This window comes from Salvelinus alpinus, chromosome 30 (genome assembly GCF_045679555.1).
Source record: "Salvelinus alpinus chromosome 30, SLU_Salpinus.1, whole genome shotgun sequence".
Taxonomy (NCBI): domain Eukaryota; kingdom Metazoa; phylum Chordata; class Actinopteri; order Salmoniformes; family Salmonidae; genus Salvelinus; species Salvelinus alpinus.
Genome location: NC_092115.1, coordinates 28097887 through 28114244, shown reverse-complemented (window position 1 = coordinate 28114244; position 16358 = coordinate 28097887). Strand labels below are relative to the sequence as shown.

The 16358-nt window shown below is 42.3% G+C and overlaps 1 protein-coding gene across 2 annotated transcripts in view; it reads left to right on the top strand.

The window, feature by feature from the left end:
- The window catches only part of LOC139560432 (solute carrier family 12 member 7-like), a 104522-nt gene that overhangs the window by 42505 nt on the left and 45659 nt on the right, over window positions 1–16358 (top strand). For both annotated transcript variants that reach the window (XM_071377203.1, XM_071377202.1), the window contains exons 2-3: window positions 14918–15012; window positions 15229–15360. In XM_071377203.1, the coding sequence (XP_071233304.1) occupies window positions 14918–15012; window positions 15229–15360 (227 nt within the window). The remainder of the gene's footprint in view (window positions 1–14917; window positions 15013–15228; window positions 15361–16358) is intronic.

Below are 16358 nucleotides of genomic sequence, written 5' to 3'. Positions count from 1 at the left end.
GCTATATGAGATGTAAGGGAGTTCCATGCAGTCATGTCCCTGTAGAATACTGTACGTTTCCTTGAATTTGTTCTGGACATGTTTGAGAATTTTTGCAAGCTGCATACTGTGTACACAAGTTTTATGGTAAGCTAATAGCTGAGTGTACTGTGTGTGTGTGTGTGTGTGTGTAGGGGAATGCACTGTAAACTCATTAATCTGTGTTTCAGGGCGCAGACAGGCGCAGTAGCTCACCTTCAATAACTTAATGATGCTCAATGCAGAAATCGCTCCGCCATTTCCTGGCTGCTAAAATTCTAATAGTTCGCCTAATTTCAGTTTGTGACAAAACACGCAACTATGGTGTATAGAATCATTGTACCATCTAAATCGCTGTGAAATACATTTTCCATAACCAAAAATATAGTATTTTCAGCTGGTGTACAAACCTGAAAGTTAAAGACGCAAAAACAAATCTTAAGAATGGGAAGCATAGCAATAGTGCATATTGAACAGATCTACCGTTTCTTAGACTTGCTTTCAGTGAGAATGACAGATCCATAACACCCATTTCTATGTGAATTTGGTCGGGTCGCCCCAAAAGTTACATATTGCAGCTTTAAAGCTGCACCCTCTACCCCTCCCTCCAGTGAGCGGATGAGGGGTCAGAAGCTCAAGGGCTGATGCTGCTCTACTACCTGCGACAGTGCCCAGACTGGACAGGACAGGACGGTAACAGGACAGAGTAGGGATGTCCACAACTCACAGGGCTGGAGCAGCTGATTCCCAGTCCACCGCAGACATTGATACTTGCCTGTATACTACCTGAACCAAAGCTGCCAAGCTCCCTATTGCAGAACAGATAGGCAGATATTCATATAGCACTGCGTTACACCGATTCAAGTCAACTCTATGAAAGTGGGACTAGGCAGAGCAGACTGAGGTCTGTAACTCTACTGAGGTTTGCAGTAGCATACTGGAAGAGTTGTGGGACTCCAGAATTACCTCCCCCCTAGCATGGAGCATGGGGAGGGTTCACGACAATCAGGTGAGCTCTTCTGTGTGATGAACCGTTAGGAAATAATCAGGCAAGACATATTTGCACATTCGTCTGGTCTGCAGTAAGTCTTTTGCTCATTACCACAGCTGTTTCTCTTATTGTGAAAGTGATGGTTAAGCCATCATGATGTACTTACTGTATGTACAGGTATGTGTTGTCTGTCCTTGTGTATTGTAGTCATTAATCTGTGGTGCTGGGAGGACCCAGGGTTAAATATAGGGATTTCATATCTCTGTCTGTGCATCTTACCTTTAGGCTCGGGTGTGTTAGGCAGCTTATGAATCTTCCACTGTGGAGGCTTAACAAGTTATAAGTAGATCTCATTGTCATTTATTATCATAGAGGTTGCAATGCTTCACTTACTGTAGTTCCTTGTTAGCAAACTACCTGATGAGATTGTGTCGTTGTGGGGAGGGATTTTTCGGCATTTGGTAAACTTTCAGGGGACTTTAAATATTGAAAATGTATGTTAAATCAGCCATGTTTTTTGTATTTATTTTGTGTACATAGGAGTTAAGGTATTCCTAGTTTCTGAGATTCTTACCTTGAAGTTATTCACTTAAGCCATCGGCAATTTGCCAAGTACTGCTACTGCAGGTTCAGTGCTTTTCATCACTGTCAGTGGAACTAACGTAAATCACGAGGATTATCTCCCAGATTGAATGCATGAACCTGAACCTGTCCACCTCTCTTCTCTATACAGTGTCAGATCCCCATTGTCTAATGTATCGCTGCAGTCTGATACAACTGATTCCTATGCTTTCCCTGTGTGTGTGTGTGTAATGAACAGAGCAGACAGCCAGTACATGGTGATGGATGGTTCTACCACTGCCCTTGTCTTCTCTTTGGAAAACTGTCTTGCTTTCCTCAGCCAGCACATTTTACAATAGGCTGGTTGTCTCTTGTCTGTAGTGTGTTAGTCTCGCTTTGCCAAACTTATGTTAGACACAGCGACTGTGGTAGACTGCTGTAGGGCAAACTAACTATGGCTTGCAAAGGAATGAAGAGAATCCAATGATTGAGAAATGGTGCTCTTTTCATTAACACTCTTGGGATGTAGCATCACATCTAATTTACAAGGTAATGGAAACGGATGATACATTGTGATGATAAATGGCATCATTGCGAAACTCCTTTATGAAACAGTGTCTGCTCTTAGTTTTGAATACTAGGCTGCACTTTATAATTAGATGGTTCATTGCGTCTAATGTCATCATAATCTCCTTAGTAGTATGACAAAACACTGGTGAGCACCTCTCGTCTTAGCCAGTTGGGAGAGCAATCATGGGAAAATAACATTATCGCAAAGAGAAAGTTGTTTCAAGGTAGTTTGACCTTTTTATTATCATACTGTACAGGATGTCTACAGTGCAGACCTTAGTGTCTCATTGACCAGTGTCATCAGCAGCCTCATCTGGTGCACATGATTCCAGTAGCTTTGTGCGTGCTACCAGCCTGTCATAACATTTACTCAGCTACAGAGGTGTAAATTCTCTAGTGTGCAATGCTGCTGCTGTTCTATTCCTGATTTCATATCAGATTATTTAAACAGAGATCAGCTCTTTGGCAGTTAAACAGTGAAACGTCTGTTGGTGTAAACAGCCACAGAAGTCTTCAAAGGCACCGCAGGTGCTGTGACACACTGGAGCAGAACTGAGTACATATGGTAATCTGAGGGGAAGGTCATCTGAGGTCCTGAAGGTTACAGACAGTGCTGCTTTTTCAGCCTTCGTAGCTCAGACAAAGGCACAAAACCCCACAGGACACATGGCAATGACAATCAACAAAACTCTGGAGATGATTTATTGATCTGTAGCAGGGCAAAGTGAACAATGGAATATGAGTTGTTTCCTAAGACAAGTATGACTGAAAATGTTAAGTACTTTGGTCAAGTGGAAAAAACTCCCAGGAAATCCATAGTGATTCAAAAGACAAACATTCAGATTCTTTAGACAACTGCATTTAAGCATTTCTTCACCTCTGTTTTGAGTCACAGTGACACTGTTTTTTGAAATCAGGTGAATACTGATATTGAAACCAATCAGGGACTGAGAATTCCTAACCCTTTCAAAAAGAAGTCTACCTTTTCACCAATCTTTAATCTGAGTCCTTCTATTGCCACACATGCCTGGTTGAAAATGACCTTAGAGAAGTTGCCAGTAAGCATAAATACTCTAAAAGTGCCCTCATTGCAGAAGAGGTTGTAGTGCTCAAAGGTCTACAAAATCACTGTAATCTTGTAGTTTGCCCTGCTGATAAGGGTGGCACTGTTGTGGTACAAAGTTCTGAACAGTATCACATGGCCATTATGAGTCATCTGAACAATAGAGAATTAAATGTCCCCTTACGTGCAAACCCTACAGATCGTATTGAGAGTAACATTGATGCATATATTAAGTGCTTTAGTCCATGGTTGGATTACTGAAAATGAGATTTCCTCATCACCCATCACCCCTCACCCAGAATATGCAGTTTACTATGGCCTACCTAAGAAACTGTCTGACCCTCCTCTGAGGCATATAGTCAAATGATAGCCTGGTTGGTTCCTCCCCTCCCAGCATTCTTGGGCGACACCACTGATGTGCTAAAGATCCTTGAGAATGTCAAAGTTGAATCTAATGACATACTTGGAACTATGGATGTTCAAATTCTTTATACAAACATCCCCTATGCAGGAGGCCTAGAAGCCCTCTCCCGCTATCTAACTTTGATCAGGGCAATCACGATGAGGAGCCACAGTGGCTCGTGGGTCTGCGTACCTGCATCCATCCGTGCTTCTACACCTGCATTGCTTGCTGTTTTAGGCTGGGTTTCTGTACAGCACTTTGAGATATCAGCTGATGTAAGAAGGGCTATATAAATAAATTTGATTTGATCCACACCTTGCAAGCAAAATATTTTAGAGGCCCCTCTCGTGACAGCGATTATCTTTATTTTCAGAATTTTTGTAGTTCATTTCCTGCAAGTCTGCACATTTTGCTATGGGGCGTAGATCAAATATTGTCGTTCTAAAGCAAGTTTGTCGCAATTCTACACATTTCGCCATGGGGCAGAGAGAACATTTAATAACAAATTTCATGCAATTCTACTCATTTTGCCATGGGGCGTAGAGGAAAAATTTGCAGTTTTACAGCTACAAAAATATGAACGCAACACGTAAAGTGTTGGTCCCATGTTTACTGAGCCGAAATAAAAGATCCCAGAAATATTCCATATGCACAAAAAGTTTATCTCAGAATTTGTGCACAAATTTGTTTGCATCCTTGTTAGTGAGCATTTCTCCTTTGCCAAGATAATCCATCAACCTGACAGGTGTGGCATATCAGGAAGCTGATTAATAGGGCTGACCCCGACAAAAAATCTTAGTAAACCAAAAGTCGTCTGTTCTTTCGACCAATCGATTGGTCTACATTTTTGAATATACAGTCACACACTGTGTTTTTGATAAAATCAACTATATGCATTGAGCTTGTCTGATTTCTTTAAGCTTATAGTTTGATGAAATAAGACAAATGCCTCAAGAGGGCGCCAGAGATCTAGATAATCAGAATGAAAAAACAACCTGACCCAACTATTCCATTCCTGCTCCTGCTATTATTCTCCAGACATTTCCGGTAATAGGCTACAAGAGGAATCGGCAACTTTGGAATGCCAATTTATCTTACCATTTCTACCGATCTGCGTTGCGTGCCAGTTATGATTTGCATATGCTCATTTTCGTAAAACTTTCATTTAATTTATAGTAACGTCTTCATGTCTCAATCATTGTCATGTGGTCAATCATAATTCGAGCTAGATCTAAATGAAAATGATGCTATCCTAAAAAGTAACTTCTATTGCCTTTGCCAACTATGTAAAAAATCAGAGTGGATACGTCATCAGAGTGCGCAGCTGAACACTGTATGCTGGAAAACACTCGGTTTGTTATTTTTGATTAAAACAAAACCGCTATTCATTAAATACGAATACCAAACCTGTTTTTGCGTGGATTCCGCGACGTGGTTAGCTTTTAACATCTAGGAAACACTGCTAACCAAACAACAGTGCTAGGTGGCTGTACTACAGAAACACCGGTCGTCGTCGTGGGAAAGACGCATTGGTAACTTTTTGTAACATTGAATTAGAGGCTAGTTCTCTGGCTGAAATCCATGCAACACTGGAAAAGTTGTGTTAAGAGGTAGCAGGGCTGAGGGGGAGTTTGGCGTTTAGCCAGAGTGAAATTCTCACGCTCCAAGGAGAGAACAAGGCACTCACAGCCAAGGAAAAATCCACAATTCCGACATGGATTGTCTATTCAGGGAATACAAGGTGATATGGGAGTCACTACTAGACATACAAAGTCGCGGCATGTGTGAAAATCTAATATTTTCTGGGATTCCTGAAAGGGCGCAATCAGAAAATGTATGCAATCCGCCTTGAAACTTCCTCTACAGACTGTAAACAAGGTGGCTTTCCAACGAGTACACAAACTTGGAGCGACAAGACCAAGGGTCCCGACTGATCATCGCAAAATTTTAACACTACCAACAAAAGGAGCTGATCAAAAGCAGGGGAAGAGAGCTTAAAGGGACCAGATTTGGTCTCAATGACCAATTTCCACTGCAGATAAACGAACATCGCAAGAGGCTGTATCCTGTACAGAGGCAACAGAGGGAGAGGGGTAAGCGTGCCTTTCTCATTGGGGACAAACGCTTTATAGATGGACAGCTATTCCGAGACAGCTCCATAACACCATGGCTGTGCTAAATTCTACAGGGACTTCAGGTTACGAAAAAAATTAAGTATGAGAACTGTAAAAATATCTGAACACTATGACGTGGATATGAACACACACGTACTCAATTACATGCTCGCTTACACATATGGACTTAAACATACACATACACACTTGATCTCCCTCTCTTCTCTCCCTCTCTATTGTCGAACTGTTCTATAATTTAATATGTTTCTTGTTTGTCTATCTTTTCTATGTCTTTGTCTACATGCTTATATATGTTTACAACAAGCATGGGGAAGATATCAGAATAGGGACATTGGGGAATAATAACATATTGTATGGGATACACTACCATTCAAAAGTTTGAGGTCACTTAGAAGTGTCCTTGTTTTTGAAAGAAAAGCAATTTTTTTGTCCATTTTAAAATAAAATAGATCAGAAATACAGTGTAGACATTGTTAATGTTGTAAATGACTATTGTAGCTGGAAACAGCTTATTTTTAATGGAATATCTACATAGGCGTACAGAGGCCCATTATCAGCAACCATCACTCCTGTGTTCCAATGGCACGTTGTTAGCTAATCCAAGTTTATAATTTTAAATGGTTAATTGATCATTAGAAAACCTTTTTTCAATTATGTTAGCACAGCTGAAAACTGTTGTTCTGATTTAAAGAAGCAATAAAACTGGCCTTCTTTAGACTAGTTGAGTATCTGGAGCATCAGCATTTGTGGATTCGATTACAGGCTCAACATGACCAGCAACAAAGAACTTTCTTCAGAAACTCGTCAGTGTATTTTTGTTCTGAGAAATGAAGGCTATTCCATGCCAGAAATTGCCAAGAAACTGAAGATCTCGTACAATGCTGTGTACTACCATACAGTGTGTGCCATTTGCACACACTGTATATAGACTTTATTTTTTTTCTATTGTGTTATTGACTGTATGCTTGTTTATTCCATGTGTAACTCTGTTGTTGTTTGTGTTGCACTGCTTTGCTTTATCTTGGCCAGGTTGCAGTTGTAAATGAGAACTTGTTCTCAACTAGCCTACCTGGTTAAATAAAGGTTAAATAAAAATAAAATAAACTACTCCCTTCCCAGAACAAGCAAACTGTCTTTAACCAGAATACAAAGAGTGGGAGGCCCCTGTGCACAACTGAGCAAGAGGACAAGTACATTAGTGTCTAGTTTGAGAAACAGACGCCTCACAAGTCCTCAACTGGCAGCTTCATTAAATAGTACCCGCAAAACACCAGTCTCAACGTCAACAGTGAAGAGGTGGCTCCGGGATGCTGGCCTTCTAGGCAGAGTTGCAAAGAAAAAGCCATATCTCAGACTGACAAATAAAAATAAAAGATTATGGTGGGCAAAAGAACACAGACACTAGACAGAGGAACTCTGCCTAGAAGGCCAGCATGTGCTTTTCAAAAAAAAAAAAAAAAAGACATTTCTAAGTGGCCCCAAACTTTGAACGGTAGTGTATGTCGTGTAGAAATCCGAAGAGGGTGGCCAGCAGAGATAGTTGGGAGGGGCTGAGGGAAGCTGAGGGTTGGGATGTGGATTTGGAGACAAGTGGGAGTGGAGTTGATGGGTGGGAGATAGAATGATGGTCAAAGATAAAGTAAAAATAAAACATAATAAAATGTACTTTTGAATGACACTGAGGGGCAGTATTTTTACAGCTAATGCCGATTTGTCTGAGGCTGTTGCCGTGCAGGTGTTGGTACACATGCATATACACACACTCTCATTCAATACACACATACACGGACACACACACATGTTAATGCTACCAGACATGCAATCAAACATATACAGTTGTCCTTGCTGTTATGATTTTAGTTGTCCTTGATGTCCTTAGTTTTTTTTGCGTTGTTGTTTCTGTTTTCCTTTGTCTTTTTCTTTTTTCTCTTTAGTTAATTTTGTTGGTGGAATAAAAAAATAAAAAAAATCCTTTGGGGCTGTGGGAGGGGTCTCAGATGGTTGAGGGGCAGCTCTTGGGGAACTGTGGGGGGATCTTGGAGGGTTCGGGTCCCCGTTTTTGGCCTTGTGGGAGATGTCGAGCATGGCATTGACCCTGGATGCTTCTGTGTGTTGCTCTGAATGGGAGTCTGTTGGATGACTGGTGTGGTGTAGTTGTTGCGCGGCTTCACTGCAAGTATATTGTATGTTTTGGATATTAAAAAATAAATAAAATACTATAAAAATAGCCTACATAAAGCCAACAAGTAAAAACATTGCAGCTTGCAGGTAGAAAATATCCTGATAAAAATAAATGTCCTATAAATCACATTGGCTACACATGTCCTCTATGCAGCGAACTTGAAACATTGTATTAACTTGGGTCCAGCCCTGAAGATTGTCCTAGCAAACTTGCAACATCGTATAAAATATTCTAGGCCCTCAGAGTTTCCTGCTCCAGTGAGCGCGGGACAGACAGAGCCGTAGGCTATTTCCGCAAGGGATTAGAAGCAGTGCTTGACTTGGGCAGGAGCTCACTGGAGCTGAGTACCAGCATCCAAAATGAGTACCAAAACCCATTTCAGTCCAAGTCAAGCACTGATAAGTAATCAGGTAGGCCTATTTAAAAAAAATTCCACTGGATCAGAGTGTGACATTTTTCCCTTTCACACTGAGTGGTTATCGAAAGATAGAGAGCTGGAATGATTTTTCAAATGCATTGAGGAACTATTGTAATTCTCAATGGATGTAAAAACAGACTTTGTTTGCTTGGTGTTTGAGGTGAAGAAAACAACCTTACTTTGAGAAGCTCCACAGGTCATTAGTGGTGATGCATTAAGCCAATCAGAAATACCATCTGATCCCAAAATGGACACATTTAATACAGTGTATTCGAACCCATTGACTTGTTCCACTTTTTATTTTTTTATTTTTTTTACGTTACAGCCTTTTTCTAAAATGTGTTTGTTTTTCCCCCCTCATCAATCTACACACAATACCCCATAATGACAAAGCGAAAACAGATTTTTAGACAATTTAGCACATCTGTCGTGGGTCCTCTTTCTCGGTACGCACTGTCACTGTGTCTGTTTCCATCTTGTCCAGCTGTGTCTAACATTTCACGTAAACCCTGTGTATTGTCTGCATGGAAGTAGCGGTCCTTGTACCTAGCATCGAGCGTGGTGGCGACACAGTAAAGAGGCTCAGAGAGAATGCCACCGACTCGCTTGTTCACAGCCTCTAGTAAATCAAATCAAATGTTATTGGTCACATACAATTGATTAACGTGTTATTGCGGGTGTAGCGAAATGCTTGTGCTTCTAGCTCCGACAGTGCAGAAATATCTAACAAATTACACAACATATACCTAATACACACATCTAAGTATGAATGAATTGAGACTATATACATATGGACGAGCAATGTCAGAGCGGAACGGACTAAGATGTATAGAATACAGTATATACATATGAGATGACTAATAATGTTTACATATTTTGCATTAAAGTGACTAGTGTTCCGTTCCTTAAAGTGGCCAGTGATTTCTGGTCTATGCCTATAGGCAGCAGCCTCTAATGTGCTAGTGATGGCTATTTAACAGTCTGATGGCCTTGAGATAGAAGCTGTTTTTCAGTCTCTCGGTCCCAGCTTTGAGGTACCTGGACTGACCTCGCCTTCTGGATGATAGCGGGGTGAACAGGCAGTGGTGGTTGATGTTCTTGATTATCTTTTTGGCCTTCCTGCGACATCGGGTACTGAAGTCCTGGAGGGTAGGCAGTGTAGGCTATGCGTTGGGCAGACCGCACCACCCACTAGAGAGCATTGCGGTTGCGGGTGGTACAGTTGCCATACCAGGCGGTGATACAGCTCTACAGGATGCTTTAAATTGTGCATCTGTAAAAGTTTGTCAGTGTTTTAGGTGACAAGCCCAATTTCTTTAGCCTCCTGAGGTTGAAGAGGCGCTGTTGCGCATTCTTCACCACACTGTCTGTGTGGGTAGTAGAGTACTTTTGCAAGTTTTACATTTTACATTTACATTTAAGTCATTTAGCAGACGCTCTTATCCAGAGCGACTTACAAATTGGTGCATTCACCTTATGACATCCAGTGGAACAGCCACTTTACAATAGTGCATCTAAATCTTTTAAGGGGGGGGGGGGGGGGGTCAGAAGGATTACTTTATCCTATCCTAGGTATTCCTTAAAGAGGTGGGGTTTCAGGTGTCTCCGGAAGGTGGTGATTGACTCCGCTGTCCTGGCGTCGTGAGGGAGTTTGTTCCACCATTGGGGGGCCAGAGCAGCGAACAGTTTTGACTGGGCTGAGCGGGAACTGTACTTCCTCAGTGGTAGGGAGGCGAGCAGGCCAGAGGTGGATGAACGCAGTGCCCTTGTTTGGGTGTAGGGCCTGATCAGAGCCTGAAGGTACTGAGGTGCCGTTCCCCTCACAGCTCCGTAGGCAAGCACCATGGTCTTGTAGCGGATGCGAGCTTCAACTGGAAGCCAGTGGAGAGAGCGGAGGAGCGGGGTGACGTGAGAGAACTTGGGAAGGTTGAACACCAGACGGGCTGCGGCGTTCTGGATGAGTTGTAGGGGTTTAATGGCACAGGCAGGGAGCCCAGCCAACAGCGAGTTGCAGTAATCCAGACGGGAGATGACAAGTGCCTGGATTAGGACCTGCGCCGCTTCCTGTGTGAGGCAGGGTCGTACTCTGCGGATGTTGTAGAGCATGAACCTACAGGAACGGGCCACCGCCTTGATGTTAGTTGAGAACGACGGTGTTGTCCAGGATCACGCCATGGTTCTTAGCGCTCTGGGAGGAGGACACAATGGAGTTGTCAACCGTGATGGCGAGATCATGGAACGGGCAGTCCTTCCCCGGGAGGAAGAGCAGCTCCGTCTTGCCGAGGTTCAGCTTGAGGTGGTGATCCGTCATCCACACTGATATGTCTGCCAGACATGCAGAGATGCGATTCGCCACCTGGTCATCAGAGGGGGGAAAGGAGAAGATTAATTGTGTGTCGTCTGCATAGCAATGATAGGAGAGACCATGTGAGGTTATGACAGAGCCAAGTGACTTGGTGTATAGCGAAGTTTTAACCCTATGGGTTTTGTGGTATTGAATGATACAAACGTTGCATATGGCCTTTTTGTTATCTTCCTTTGAAACTTCAAAATAGATCCACACAGCAGACGTGGGTTAGGTTAGGAATGCTGTGTTGCACGTGTAGCGCTGTATTTTTCATGGCGTCATTACATAATCTACCTATGTTATATAGGTATGCACGTCAGCTTTGACATCGGTTTTGCACATCGCTGTTAAACTAGACATCGGGTCGATGTTGGCATTTTTAGCTAATATCGGCCTATTCCGATATGCTTACCGATTTTTATATCGTGCATCTATCATTTCAGTTTAAAAATAAATAAATAAGCAACAATTTCTCAACCTGTTTTATGGGGTATTGTGTTAATATTGAGGAAATCAGTTTTAGAAAAGGCTGTAATGTAACAAAATGTGGAAAAAGTCAAGGGGTCTGAATACTTTCTCACTGTATGCCTACATTTGCACTCAGGCCATGTAGCCTTTCGTCCTACTTCTATGCGTGTGCGTCCTTACTCAACATTAACAGGAACGCTCAAACAAAAGACAATTCGCTAAATTGACAAAACTCATAAATGGAGTGAAATTAACCAAAACTTGTTTCTCGCAACATTTTCCAGAGTGCACAACCTATGCTACAATTTATCCACTCCTAAAATGATAATGGGAGTCCTGGAATAATAATATTGAATGTATTAATAGAAATGACCATAACCAACATTGTAGATTAGAAATTATAGGAAAGAACAGTAAATGTACTACTGGTGATATATGTAATGGAGAATTGAAATAACACTAACAATCAAACGTGAACAATTCACATCATAAAGTTATGAAACAATGAATGTGCACAAATTGGCGAGAGAGAAGTGCATTGTGCATCTGGGTGCATGGTCAATCCAACGGCTGCATTGGCCATGCAGCATTTACGGTGATGCGGCCTCAGCAGAAGTCAGGGCATTCATACTTCTTGCGCTTCGCGGAGCAGTGCTGAGCTTTTGTCAAGAAGGTGAGTTTGTGTTTTCTACAGGATGTACCGCCCCCACCTACAGTCAACCAATCATGTCAATGCGGAGCTATACAGAGGCCTGTGCATTGTTTCAAAATTTGGAAAGCGCATGTCGATGCGGTATGGATAAGAGCGTCTGCTAAATGACTTAAATGTAAATGTAAATGTATGGAGCTCGATTTGGCCTCTGCATGCCTCTGGAGGCTCCGCAATTCTGTCACACTTTCCATATGGAGGCTCCAACCACACTTTCAGATCAAGCATAAATTGGCTTTTAGTCTAGGCTTCCACAAGGGCTTAGTTCACTGAGATGGGCGCAAATATATATTTGTTACTGCTCGGCGCAAATATATATTTGTTACTGCTCGACTAAAACAATCTCGGTCGACCAACAGCCTAACAACCAAACAATCAACCAGTCAACTAATTGGGGTCAGCCCTAATCATTACACAGGTGCACCTTGTGCTGGGGACAATAAAAGACCCCCGTAAAATGTGCAGTTTTGTCACACAGCACAATGCCGCAGATGTCTCAAGTTTTGAGGGAATGTGCAATTGGCATGCTGACTGCAGGAATGTCCACCAGAGCTGTTGCCTGAGATTTGAATGTTTATTGCTCTACCATAAGCCGCCTCCAATGTTGTTTTAGAGAATTTGGCAGTACATCCAAACGGCCTCACAACTGCAGAGCATGTGTATGTAGTTTTGTGGGCAAGCGGTTTGCTGATGTCAATGTTGTGAACAGAGTGCCCCATGGTGGCGGTGGGGCTATGGTATGGGCAGGCATAAGCTACGGACAGCGAACACAATTGCATTTTATCGATGGCAATTTGAATGCACAGAAATACCGTGACGAGATCCTGAGGCCCATTTGTGAGGCCAGTTTTTTTTAAAGGATATCTTGCTAGTCGTGTGAAATCCATAGATTAGGGCATTCTAGGGCCTAATGAATGTATTTCAATTGACTGATTTCCTTTTTTCCCCTTGCATTATTAGCCCAGATTTTGTTTAGCGTTATTACATACTGCCAGAAATAACTTTTGGATGTTAGAACGGCGGTAACTCACCAGCATTGCGACCAGGAATACGACTTTCCCGAATTGGATCCTTTGTTCGTACCTACCAGGGCAATTGAAGTTATTCCAGAGGCTGCTCCAAAACTCCGCTGGTGGGGAAGAGGTATTTGGAGTGGACTTCTAGTCTGACTCAGGAGGCGAGCACACCATCCACCGCTTCCGAGTATATTACTCGCTAATGTTCAGTCTCTGGATAATAAAGTCGACGAGCTCAGGGCAAGGATCTCCTTCCAGATAGACATCAGGGATTGTAACATACTCCGTTTCACGGAAACATGGCTTTCTTAACCACTCATGGTGCGATTGTGATAACATACAGAAACTCAAGTCCTTTTGTTGAGAGGCTAGTTAAGGATCATATCACCTCTACCTTACCTGACACCCTAGACTCACTTCAATTTGCTTACCGCCCCAATAGATCCACAGACGATGCCATCGCCATTGCACTGCACACTGCCCCTCTTCCTTGCTGAGCAGCCTTTCAGGTTATGCCAATATAGGACTCGTTTTACTGTGGATATAGATACTTTTGTACCTGTTTCCTCCAGCATCTTCACAGGATCCTTTGCTGCTGTTTTGGGATTGATTTGCACTTCTCGCACCAAAGTACGTTCATCTCTAGGAGACAGAACGCGTCTTCTTCCTGAGCGGTATGACGGCTGCGTGGTCCCATGGTGTTTATACTTGCATACTATTGTTTGTACAGATGAACGTGGTACCTTCAGGCGTTTGGAAATTGCTCCCAAGGATGACCCAGACTTCTTTTGATTTCTTTTGATTTTCCCATGGTGTCAAGCAAAGAGGCACTGACTTTGAAGGTAGGCCTCGAAATAAATCCACAGGTACACCTCCAATTGACCCAAATTATGTCAATTAGCCTATCAGAAGCTTCTAAAGCCATGACATCATTTTCTGGAATTTTGCAAGCTGTTTAAAGGCACAGTCAACTTAGTGTATGTAAACTTCTGACCTACTGGAATTGTGATACAGTGAATTATAAGTTAAATCATTTGTCTGTAAACAATTGTTAGAAAAATGACTTGTCATGCACAAAGTAGATGTCCTAACCGACTTGCCAAAACTATAGTTTGTTAACATTGAAATTTGTGGAGTGGTTGAAAAACGAGTTTTAATGACTCCAACCTAATGACTCCAACCTAAGTGTATGTAAACTTCCGACTTCAACTGTAAGTATATTTAAAACCAAATACTTTTAGATTCTACTCAAGTAGTGTTTTCCTGGGTGACTTTCACTTTTACCTTAATAGATAATGACTCAAGTATCTTTACTTTTACTGAAGTATGACAAAGTACTTTTTCCACCACTGTACGCGAGTGCCAATCATGGGTCAGCCTCAACCTTAAAATTCTGGGGAATTGAGAAAGTTTCTCTTACCTCCAGAGGGGGCAATATTGTGAAGAAATTGTTAGAGAGAGGCACTTTGGCTCGACTGCTTAGATTGCGTCAAGCCAAAGGGTCTGAATGAACAGCTCTCTTTCTCATCTTTTTTGTAAATGCATTTTTCTTAGTTTCTCCTTCTTTTGTTATTTAAGTGGAATGTATATGTTGGAATCTTGAATGATGTTCATACTCTTGTATGAATAACCTGTAGTTGCTACTCCTGACAGTGTTGACATTATTGACATGTTTGATTGACATGACTAGTGGGCCACTCCAATGCAAGGGTATATTGGTGACTCTAACCCTTTTCCTGCTCAAGGCTCTGATGAAGGTGATTCATGCCGAAACGTAAGCCTATTGTTTGTTTGTCCCATCAATAAATCTATAAGATTTATGCAGAAACAGAATGCTCCTTTTTCTTTATTCTCCTTCTTAGTCACCAGTTGAAGTATCCTGGGGTAAGGAATGTTTTTTTGGATTTTCAAGTCCCTTAGTCGAGCGCCCTTGTTTTGTTTAAGCTGGGCTGAAGCGTGTTTGGGTATCTGTTTTTTCCATTGTACAGTAGAGGTTTGTTTTATCTTACGCTATCACGTTTTCTGTTGTCTCCCAGGAGATAACACTCCCAGAGAGAGCAGCCCTTTCATCAACAACACTGACCATGACCGAGGAAACTACTACGATGGCAAGAACATGGCTCTCTTTGAGGTATACCACATGTAAATGCGTTTGATATTATAATGTAATTAATTACCACATACATTTTATGCCACTTAATCTAAAGTGGGAGCTAAATGCTTACCTGGATTATGTTGTTGTAGACTACATATCATCCAAACATGTGTTGTGTTTGTTTGTTGTATACTTGGATGTCTTCAATGCCATGGTGTCCTGATTTCTATGTTGTCGTGTTCTTATTGACAGGAAGAGATTGAGAGCAACCCCATGGTGTCCTCCCTCCTCAACAAGCTGGCCAACTACACCAACCTCACCCAAGGCGTCACTGAGCACGAGGAGTACGAGAATGAGGAGGGGGTCACAAAGATTACAGTCAAGGTACTACAGTATGACCGTTGTCATCCCAGTGTGTACTTTGTGGGAGAGGTTGCTAAAGAGGTACAGTAGAAGACAGACAATGTATTAACTCTCAATCGACTTGACAAGAACATTGTTCTTGGATCAGAAAAAAATGCTCTTATCGTGCAAGCCAACCTTGGTTGGTGAGCGTGATGGCTATTCAGCAGCTCCTCTGAGAACAGAGTGAGAATTTGAGAATATAAAGCAGCATTCTTGTGACCACAGGCTGGGTTCTCTCAGGCTTATTTTTGTTACAACTGATGCCAGGCCTTGAGCAAACTTCTTTTATAGCTGCCTTCACATCCTTCTAGCCGTTGCTACCAATCCCATCCAAAGAAATACCCCTACTGTTGCTCTTCAGCGTCAGAGCACCACCGCAAGGCCACAGAAACCATGCCTCTGTCCCCTGACAATTACTCCAGCACATCTCCCTGCTGGAGATCTGATTGGCTTGGGGAGGGAGGTTTTGGAGACAAAGAGTGGATCGTAAAGATGCCACTCCAGGTTGTGAATGGTCTATGAACAAGGGCCACATTGACCCTGGTAAAAAGGCGTACAGGAGAACCAACAGCAGTATTGAGAGAGGGCTGTGTTGTCTTATGGGATATATGGTATGTACTGTACTGTATTTACGCAGCGGCTTCTTTTTTTGGTGGGGGGGGGCTGTTGATTTGATTGTAGGTGTGTTTTTGCAGGGTTCTCTGATCTCAAAGGAGTGGGTGGCGTTGTAACTTTGGACTGTTGAATTGCATTGTGGGGCATACCGGGGGGGGCGACGCTTGTCATCAACCGGTGGATGACACACTGAAATTGTTCATTTATCCTGTGGTGATCAGGGTATGGATTGTATGGCTGTGATGAGGTCAAACAGATCATTGTAAAGGTATCCAATAACTGTACGCTGTGTTTGGGTGTTATATTTGGATCGTCCTGCTTTCCGAACTCTATTTACATACACACAGAACAGATATAGTATT